This window comes from Stylophora pistillata, chromosome 2, assembly GCF_964205215.1.
Source record: "Stylophora pistillata chromosome 2, jaStyPist1.2, whole genome shotgun sequence".
In the NCBI taxonomy this organism is placed as follows: Eukaryota; Metazoa; Cnidaria; class Anthozoa; order Scleractinia; family Pocilloporidae; genus Stylophora; species Stylophora pistillata.
The window spans coordinates 23833918-23844833 of record NC_142520.1 but is presented as its reverse complement, the minus strand read 5'-3'; the positions used below and the strand labels follow the sequence as shown (position 1 = coordinate 23844833).

Genomic DNA, 10916 nt, shown 5'->3' with positions numbered 1-10916 from the left:
AAAACTATTCTAGATTCTTTCAATTTGTGAAGTGTGCTCGCAAAGTTTTTTAGTTATAACCGAACAACATCCGAAATTACTGAATTCTTTTCAGACGCTCATATAAAGGTCCACTAAAGTTTTATCAAGGTCATCTAAAATTAATGAATATATTTTCACAAATCCTTTATTTTAGCGCTTGCACAAACTGAAGGAAGGGCCTAAAGTTAGCCCTGCACTCAAGGAAATAAGAATTGATATATCAATTAGCCAGTTGGAGAGGAGATTTTTTTTAAGTCGAAGAATTGCCTTCCTTCTTTTTACATTCTCCTGTAGAATAAGAATCTCTCTTTGGGTAGATAATTATTCGCTGGTTTCATATTTAGTTGACATCATTTGTTTTTAATTGAAGAAAATTTTCGTAGTAAAAATTTATACACCTCGAAAACATATTGCCGACAGGTGTTAAACATATACCAAAACGAGTGTCTTGTAATTTTTAGAACTCGGCATTCCAGGCATATTATCTCCGTCATAGCAGTCTTCCTGTGTTATGTACATACACAATTATGCAATTTTTGAAAGCCTAATGAGTAAGTTTTTTCAAAGATAATAAAATCAGCGAGAAAGTTGTTGAAATGCAAGCAGAGCAGTTATGTTTGCAATAATGCAAAAGGAATGCTAGACTGCGAATGAGCGAGAACATCAAAACTTCTCACTCGACAGGTGGCTAAGAGATAGATAATATGGATGTGTAACCATGAACATATTGAAATTAGTTTTATTTAACAACTCTTTATTAGTGCATTTTCATAATTCAATCAAAATTTATGCACAATGAAGCGATGGGGAGATTTTAATCTTCAATAGCGCTTTCCGAGGGTTTTTATTGAATCACCATGGACACGTTTTATCTAAACCAAGTTTATTCGATATGGATAATAAGAACAACAAAACAGAACAAAAACAAAATAAAGATCACAATGCAAAGTTAAGAATTTGTTCGTGCTTGGCGCCTGCATTTCGTAAAATGGATGTACCGCAGCAGGAAGTTTGCAGAGCACGTGGGTAGCATAAGGGTTAAAAGAAGTGAGGCCAAGAGATATTCCAAGACCAAAACTTTTCACAAGGAAGTGCTAAATTTTCTGCTTGGAAGCGAAAACCGAACTAATTTCCCGCAGTTACAACACCTGCGTAATGCATTTAGCACGCTTGAATCATTGTTTTGCTAGAATTTAGGACGAGAATGTGTTTCTGTTGAAAATTGTAAGCTTTCAAGACAAATAATCAATTCAACAAAACTCAAATATTTCCTACTATTTTAAAGAAGAGTAAGAAAGCTTAGATTTCTTGCTGCGGCCATAAATCGTCCTGCGTTTAGGGATAACATATTAGAGAGTTTTAGATTCACGTTTGCTTCTTATAACGTGTAACCGCAAACCGCTACAAGTCACGTGACCAGACTCCAGCCGTCATATTTGCCGTTAGCGGTTCACATTTCAACTTCGGGAAAGGAATTTTCAGGTTGGTCGACTCCCTCGGCGCTTTTCTTCTTATTATTCGAAAGTTTTCACGTATGTCCCGTAAATATATGTCATTTGAGGTTTTTTGTTTTTTTGGCCCATGCGTTTGGGACGGTAGAAAACCAAACTTTAGATCACTTTTTGTGTTTGAAATTAAGGACTTTCATCCTGTCGGTAATTCAAGATGGCGGAGTACTACTTTTGTTTTGATAAAGAAGATATGTAATGGTACTTCCGATTTTGGGACCAGTGAATATTTCTGTGCCGGTTTTTGTTTATTCGAAATCAAATGGAACCCTAGCATGAAAAACATATCGCTGTTTTTCTTGATTTTTCTCAAGTATGCCTCCATTTCGTTGGCCGCTTGTGGAACAAGACTTATCGTGGCGAGACAAGTAAGTCGCCACAGACCCGAAAAATCGGTCGAGTGGGACAAAATTGCTGAGGGACTCAGTGAAGCCTTCAGTGATGGTGAAAACTTCGTTTAACTGAAAGGAACAGGTTGCAGGGAGCGAATGGAGTGCTTGCTTCAAAACGTAGGGCCGAAGATGTAAGATCGTTGAAGAGGTCGGTTGACAGTCTACACAATATTTTTTTCGAGAGTGCTTCTAGTAAAATTTCTGCTGCAAGTGCATAACGGTGAACTGTCTGGACTTTGCTTGGTACCCGTTATCTTGTTTCTATTTACCAAAACATTCGACTTCGTTCTAAAACACTGAAAATCTCAAACCTTCTAACTCCTACCGTTCAAACCGCTAACTGCGGTTTGAGGTTCGCGGTTAACACACCAAACGTGAATCTAAAACTCAACTCCAAAGCTATTTTCGTCTATTCACAGAGCTTAAAAATTATTGTTTTTTTATGCAAATATCTACTTTTGATGAGCTTCGAAAGATGTACAGTGTACCTCAATCGGAAAAAGAGAGCTCGGCTAAGCTAGACGGGAACTTAGCAACTGAAGTGAACTGCACACGTCGTGTTATGTATACACGGCCATGCCTGCGTAAAGATGTCCATCAGAGTGGCTCATTAGAAGTTAAGCAGCATTTGCACGCGCGCGTTATCATAGTAACTTTAAAGATAGGTGAGGAAAATGTGATTTGAAATATTGGGAACAAGTTGGGAGTTCAGGATTGAAATTTCTTGCCTCTTTCATCATTGAACATTAATGGAAGTTATTGAGTTTTCTGGGCACGAATTATCTTCGGGGTTTAGGCTCGTCAAGGTACACTGACTTTGCAATTTTCGGTATCATTTTTATCAGCTGTGAAGCTAGTTGTTTCAGGTGTCCCGCAGAAAGTGATTGCGAGGAAAAACGGAGAGACATATACTTTGTTTGATGTAAGTTGGGGCAACAGGGTTCAAAAGAAAAGAAAGAAAAGACTTATCTGGCTTTTGGAGGTCATACAATCCTTTTCTAGAGATCGTTTCGGCTGGAAAAAAAAAAGGATATTTTTAATTTGATCTTGGTATCTTAATGAATATTTGTAAATAAGTGACTTAGCTTTATGGATTCTGCGCCTAATAAAGTATCTATCTATCTATCTATCTATCTATCTATCTATCTATCTATCAGTATAAGTACCAAGCGCTTGGAAGGCGAGTTTAACAACAACTAAGACCTTTAGAATTCATGACCCATGTCGCTATTGAACTGTCAATAATCTGTATTTTTAGATCAGTGCCGTATATTAGCCTTTCCATCAACTCTGTTCTTCGTGGGAGAGCGTCTTATTAACCACACCATCGAAAACATCAGTGTGATTGACAGAGATACATGTGAATATCGTTGCTACTTGGACTATAACTGCGTCAGTGTTAACTTTTATTTTGGAGAAAATGGAGGAGAAATACACAACTGTGAACTGAATAACTCAACAGCTAAAGAGTATGAGGAGGATCTGGTAAAAGCAGCGAACTATGTGTATCATGGAACTAAGGTACATGGACGAGCTTTTAATTAAATGTCAATTGCACCTCTCTGTTTAGGTCTTTCGTGAGAGCTGAGGGGTACTTTCATCCATTACTTCTTATTTTTACATAATTTTAACTGCGTGCTAGCGTCGTTACGGATCTTTTGTAAAGAAGCAGTCACCAAAAACAAAAATCCTCTCAGTGCCATGAGGAAACCTAACTCTATTAACAGTAGCAAGTAATTTGTCCTATTCATTTTAGAAACCATGCTCACCAGCCTTGAGTAAACAATTTATCAATCTCTTTTTCTGACAAAGATAATTACAACTTTGCTTCTAAAAAGAAAATTCTTGTGAGTAAAGGTAAGTGTAATGGTCATTTTAAGGCATATCTGCAAAAGACAGTTTTATTCCATCGGTTTCGAGGTTTAAAAACAGTCGAAATAATTAGATCCATCAAATGGCTCAGAAGATGCTCACAACTATGGACATAATGACAGAGTTGAGCTACGACAGGAGTTTCTAAGTGCGGTTCATAGGAGCGTCACTCTACTCTTTAAATCCTGTCCAAAGACGCCCCTTCTCGATTTATTTTTTCGCGCTCAAGTTCTCAGCGAAATGTAGGAGAAGGCTGTGAAGATAGTGGACAACTACTTGTGACATGCTTTTTTTTTTTTCTTTTAAGAATTTTTGCCATCAATCACCATGCCAAAACAACGGTACTTGCCAGTCGGGATTTACAAAGAAACGATATCGATGTTTATGTGCGTCTGGATTTACTGGCCACGATTGTGAAGAGGGTAAGACTTAAAATGATAAAAATCAAATTTGTAACTGATTGAAACAGAGTGGTCCATTTCTTCGGATGGTTTAAGAATCAAAATCGGCTGTTCTTATTTCACGTGTTAAATGTGACTTAGTGGAGGAAAAGGAGGATAGGGGTGCAATTTTAATATCTTTTTCTTTTTCTCATTTCTGGGTATTGTGTCTTGTTTAGAGTGAACAGGAATGAACTAAAGCCAGCTCCATTAGTTAAAAAATTCGTTTTCTTTTTTAAAGATTGTCCTCTCCTTTTCAAGTTGCAGCCTCACGTGCATTCATGTATTATTCTCTAGATATCCCTCAGTGCAGTCGTTTGACATCTATAAGAGCTCAAGCCACCTCCATTAGGACCAACCTATTTCAGGCATTCAGTGGAAAAGTAAAGCAATATGGATTTAAACTCTCCTATTCGCAGAACCGCCACTTTTCACTCGCTAGCTTCCTCACAGGCATCTAATGACAAATAGCAAAACTCTTTACATTAGAACCCCTCTTGCGACCTTAATTCTTAAGTATTTTGGTGAAAGATCTGTCGATTTTATTTCAGACATCAACGAGTGTTGATCATACTCATACTCACAAGTGCAGCAATAAAAATGCCTCTTCTAAAAATACCAAAGGATCATTCAAGTGCATTCGTAATCCTGATTTCATCGGGGATATTGACAATTACCCAATTAATGAGCATTGTTCAGAGCATGATGGCTAGTCCAAACTAACCTATGGTAGAAAAAAACGTTTCCTAATCCTAAATATGAGGTAACTCGACTATCATATGTAGGATAATAAGCCCTTTTTTTCAGGAGCATACTAATTACATGAGCAATATTCAAATTTCCAAGTAGTGTGGTAGTGGTATATTCAAAGACAACAACACCGAACACTATATTTCATGGCGTATCCTGTCTTCGCATTCACCACACAACAGCTCAAGCAAAAGATGCCACCTCTGCCTAAAGGAAAAATTTGTAATCATTTACCGATCGAAACTTTCTACACTCAACAGAGAGTGTAACAAACATTATTTCACGTGATGCACTTTGAGTGAGCTTTCAGTCCTGTCGAGTATCACAGGTCATCCAATCAGAACATACGGCCGCAAAAGCTTTTATCAACTTTTTTTAAAATTTAACTATTTACGGAAAGAATTTGTTTCTACAAACCGACAACTGTGACGTCAACGCTGAGTGCAACAATACCGAAGGTTCTTTTAACTGCGGTGCAAGGTTGGGTTTAATGGCGATGGCAAAAAATGCACAGCTGACTATGAAATCTGTCCAACTGAATTGCTCCAAGCGTCGAAACAGTTCGTTTACATTTGCCTAAATTTTACGAGCGTATGAAGAACATCAACGATTTTCATAAGAAAGCTGTTTATGGTAATGTACTGAAGGATCCGGATCGGCTGCTAATATGTCATTTATCACGCTTTGCATCCATCGTAGTGTTCATTTCATTACGCTTTTCGTGTGTAGGCTGCTACTGCTGTTATGGTGAGCGTGGTGTTACATAGTTGCTAAAATATTAATACAATCGAGGAAGTTTCTAGCACGCTTAGTCATGCTGACTCATTAAGAACTTTTAATGGAACTTTCTAGAACCGTTAGCCAGCATATTTTCGTTATGATGTAATAGTAGTGTAAACTACTAAAAATAGCAATATTAAAGATCTCTAGAACACTCTGGAACTCTTTGTAAAAGATATATAGGGAGTCGCGATAGGTTAAAGTTAGAGACCTTTTCCAGTGAGTTAGTGTTACTACGAGGAGCCCAGAGGAGCGAGGGCCGGATAGAGTTGTTGGAATTATTTACTGGAATCATCAGCCGTGTGGAAGGTTGCCTTGGAAAAGTGTTGTGGATATTGATAAGCGACAAGGATCTTTAAAAAAAAACCGTGAGTTGTGCAGTAGTGCACTGAGATTGAAGTTATGGTATTTATAGAGGGCTGTAAGTTAAGAGGATAGTTATTGTATTAGTTATTGGTGTCGCTCCGTAGTTACTACGTCAGTCAATAAAGCAGTTAAGTTAGTACGAGTTGTATCTTTCTGGCGGTTGAGAAAATACCGTAACACTACCTGTCATCAAACGATTTACGAGTCGTGGACGACAAGTTGTGTTCTTTTAGTTTTAGTTGCATTACCTTATTTTTGTGTGGAGTGAAGTCAAGTTTACAATTCTTTTAAGCACAGTTACATTTTCATTCTGTAATCATTTCTAGCATCACATCACGCACCTCTCGCGCCCTGTTTTTGTCTTAGAAGACGCGTGTCCCTTCTTGATGATGTGCAGGTTAATTAATTTGCTTTAAGATTGTTTACCTGCGGATTTGTCGTTTCAGTGTAAATTAAATGATAAAGATCATTTGACGTGGGCGCTTTCAGTGATATTTGACACAAACCAAGAATGACAGTTTTACCTGTCGTTTATAATTTAACTCGCCCTACGGGCTTGTCAAAATACGGCACAACTCGTAAAAATACTCAGCGATAGTACATAACAAAACGTCAATTATGTATATATGGATCACACTTTGTAGCCGTTCCCACTGAAAACAATGCGATCCTTCCAACGCAACCCCCCTCGATAGAAAATAAGTGGCCCCAAAACACCATTGCACGTGGTGCACTTTTAGTGAGCTTTCAGTCCTGTTGAGTATCACAGGTCGTCAAATCAGAACATACCTGTAAAAGCTTATATCAATTTTTTTTTTATTTCAGTATTAACAAAAATAATTTGTTCCTGCAGATGTAGACGAGTGTACCGCCAATACCCACAACTGTGACATTAATGCCAAGTGCAACAATACCGAAGGTTCTTTCAACTGCAGCTGCAAGGTTGGGTTTAATGGAGACGGCAAAAAATGCATAGGTAACTATGAAATGCGTCCATCTGTTCCAAGCATCGAAATCAGTTTGTTTTTATTTGCCTAAACTTGACCGAGCGTATCAAGAACATCGACGATTTTCATAAGAAAGCTGTGTATGGTAATGCAGAGGGATCAGTGGGCTGCAAATGTGTCATTTAGCACGCTTTGCATCCATCGCAGTGTTCATTTTATCACGCGTTTCGTGTTTCGAATGCTACCACCTGTCATAAAACGATTTTACGAGTGGTGGAAGACAAATTGTGTTGGTTTAGTTTGGTCGTATTACACTATTTGTGTCTGGAGTTTAGTCAAGTTTACAATGCTTTTAAACACAGTTATATTTTCATTCTACAATCATTCTTAGCATCACGTCACGCACGTCTCGCGTCCTCTTTTGCCTTAGAAGACACGTTTCCTTCTTGATGATGTGTCTTAATTTGATTTCAGCTTGTTTACTTTTGGATTGGTTGTTTATGTCATTTAAGTGATAAACATTATTTGACGTGGGCGCTTTCAGTAAGATTTCAATATTGTAAAAATTGGCATGTCACAGGTTAAACGATCAAACTAATTCTTGAATATGCTTTTATGATTTGTCATTATTTCTTTTCGACGGAAAGTATTTGTTTCTTAAGATATAAACGAATGTGCCACCGATGCCCACAACTGTGGTGTCCATGCTCACTGCAACAATACCGAAGGTTCCTTCAACTGCAGTTGCAAAGAAGGGTTTAATGGCGATGGCAAGAACTGTACAGGTAACCATGACATTCGTCTAACTAAAGTTTACCCAGTATAGAACACAGTAGATTCATAATCCTTGTTTGTTTCTATCAGCCTAAACATGACGAGAGCTCCTCTTTTGCTCTCCAAGCACCGTGTATCCATATCGCAATAATTTGCAGTAACACAGACGTTTCCTACTTCTGTGAATGGAAAACCGAGTTTAATTTCAACAAGTGTGAAAAATGATCCGCCCCTTCCTTGAAAAAAGTCCTATCCATAATTGAATTATTTCAAAGAAATAATTCAATAATTCAGTGTAATGTAAGCGTAAAGAGTAGTATGTCGCTCGCACCAATCAGATTGCCGCATTTTTCATGTATCACAAACCAATCATATTGTTGTGGTGTTGACCTTTTTCATGCGGTATTGCAGAGAAAAGCAACTCGCATTGCCGTGTTGCGGTGATCTCAAGTCTTACAGTTTACGATAAATGTAATTTCAAACCGTCGGTTCTCGGTGAAATAAATCATTTCTGAGTTGCAGGTTATTCTTTAACCTTTTGAAAAGCTAGATTTCGATAGAGCGGTGGTTAACCAGCCTGCAGAACGAGCGTAATTTTGGAGAGCGGTTGCTCAGTATTTTTCAGCGAAAACTGGCCACCATCTCAGATTTTAATGGCAGCCGAAGGCTGGGATGAGAAAGCAATTTCGATTAAGTGTGCAACTGACGCTCAAAAATAAGGAGAGGGGCTGGGTGGGGAAGTGAAAATTACGCCTGCCCGAACTCATCTTTGTTTTGCAATCTGCTGATTGGTGCAATTTTGCTCTATCTGTCAATCACAAGCCAAATACGTCATTCGGACATTTCGCTCTTGCAGTAAAGAGAGGACATGATCACAGAGTACAGCTGACGTTGTAACTTTCGATTCCGCTCTCAAGGAAGCATTTAATCCTTCGGAAATTAGCAGATATTGCGCGTTAAGATCGGAACGAGAAGCAATTTATACACTGGTATTATGAAAGGATTGAAATGTGTGTCAGTCATTTCGTGTTAAAACTCATATGTCCATATTGCTTCCCTTTGTAATTTCTAGATATAAACGAGTGTATCACCAACACCCACCGTTGTCACAAAAGAGAAATTTATAATAACACAGATGGCTCCTACTCGTGCGAATGCCTTTAAATTGGAGAAAGTCCCATGCATCATTGAGTTATTTTAAATAAATAAATAAATAAATAAACAAATAACTACATTCCAGCGTAAAAAATGGTATGTCGCTCGCAGCAATCAGATTGCGGCATTTCTCATGTATCACATGAGAAATGTGATATTGCTGCATTATTGTAGATATTACCTACCAATCAGATTACCCAATTCTTCATTTGTCATAAATCAATCAGATTGCCGCATTAGGTATATATCACGTACCAATCAGATCACAGCATCGGGATATGCTTGCACCAATCAGAATGCAGTCCCTAATGCCGATCAGGGCTGGAAATTAGGGTACCACGATACGTTGCGATTGAATCAACCCAACACTGACACACACCAAGAACGACATAAACAAGAATTGTGAGCTCATCTACCCAGTGTAATGGTTTGTGTCTTTCATGAAGACTTTTTTGCTACAATCTCTCCGGATTAGTCAGGTCATCATGGAAATTTTTCAACCTTTTGCAAGTACTCCTCAATTAATTACAACGTACACATTGTCAGCTGAAGGCCTAACACGAATTTATCACTAGCGCTTTTCATTTGCGTAGCACAACTTCTTGCGGCACAGGTAAAAGTTGTGCATAAATCATATTTGATTGTCTTGTTTCTGCCTTATGGTTGCTCTTTTTGCAAAGGTTGAAAATACCACCAAATTATATTTACCTTCTGTGTAGACTCAAAAACGTTGCAGAGATGTTTTGCTATGTTTCATTCCTTACCTAACTTCTTGTGTGTGTTTGCCTGACTACTGCCCTTGTTACTTTTCAATGGGGTGAAAAAAATCTGGACTGTGATTGTGACGCGCCTATAAGCTATCCCTGACGAGTACGACGAGGGAAGCAATTAAACAATTAACTAACTACTAGTTTATCATCGCTTTTAGAAAATCACTATTGCTAAAATAATAAAAGTGCACTACAATCGAGATATCAATGCTAATTATGTCGCTTTTTCATGTGTTACAAATTGTTGTCTTCAACTACACTTTACTTTCCGTTACCTGGAAAAGTATTTCGGGGGTGGGGGAGGGGGGGGAGTAGGAGGGGAGGAAGAACTTAGGGAATTATTGTTGGGTAAGTGCCGCTGGCCTGTTAGAATTCTCACCTTAGTATAGTCTATTTTGTGACCAACTATGGACCCCATCACTTTTGGTCATACTTGCAAAACTTTTAAACTGCGCATTTTCCAATTTTTTAATCCCCAATTGTCACAACTTTCGTAAACCTAATGTTCCAAAAATGTTTTTACTTATTAAAGGAAAGCTAATAGCTGCTGTCAAACAAAAAAAAAACAAAAAAGGATTGTTCCTTTGATGAGTAACATACGCACTACAGCTGTTTACAAAGAGGTTGTCGGAAAAAGCGCAAGCCATGTTAAAGTATCCGTTTCTTTGCTTCTAAAAGTTTTTCATCGATTAATTATTTATGTTTAAACGGTACTTTCCCACTACAACTTGGTGTTTACTCTTTACTCGCCACTATGGACTAGACTTTCTCAGATGAAATGTCATTAACAATGTAAATTTTATGACAATCCTGCCTCAACAAAGAAAAGAAATTCGCAAGAAACGTTATGCATCTGTTGGTCAATTTTTCACGCAATTCTAACGTGCTTAGACGATTTTTTAGAAATAAATTTCCTTTTTAATTTTGCTACCTTAGACTTCACCTTATCACGTGTCAATTCCTTTTAAACAGCTTGCATTTTATCATGTATTTCACACGCTCAGGGAAAAGGCCAGATAAGCAACAACCCAATAAGGAGCCTACTTTGTTACGCCTTGAAACATGATAGTTGTCTCCTCATTCAAACTATTTTCACTACTTTGAAGAAGGGAGACCGAAAAATATCTTTGTTCAGTGGTTG

At 37.9% G+C, this 10916-nt stretch overlaps 1 protein-coding gene across 1 annotated transcript; it reads left to right on the top strand.

Annotated features, from left to right (window-relative positions):
- The first annotated feature begins 2396 nt into the window (after positions 1-2396).
- LOC148737926 (uncharacterized) lies at positions 2397-8748 on the top strand. The gene is made up of 5 exons (XM_088749362.1): positions 2397-2586; positions 3180-3442; positions 4101-4215; positions 6983-7105; positions 7739-8748. The coding sequence occupies exons 1-5, from the start codon at positions 2397-2399 to the stop codon at positions 7900-7902; spliced, it is 855 nt and encodes a 284-aa protein (XP_088605488.1). The 3' UTR covers positions 7903-8748.
- Positions 8749-10916: the final 2168 nt, after the last annotated feature.

What these genes read in the sequence shown, in the direction of transcription:
- LOC148737926 (XM_088749362.1), top strand. Translation starts at nt 2,397, where the DNA reads ATGTACAGTGTACCTCAATCGGAAAAAGAGAGCTCGGCTAAGCTAGAC. An exon ending in ATGTGTATCATGGAACTAAG is followed by an intron (nt 3,443 to 4,100) that starts GTACATGGACGA and finishes TTTTCTTTTAAG; the next exon opens with AATTTTTGCCATCAATCACC. An exon ending in AGACGGCAAAAAATGCATAG is followed by an intron (nt 7,106 to 7,738) that starts GTAACTATGAAA and finishes TTGTTTCTTAAG; the next exon opens with ATATAAACGAATGTGCCACC.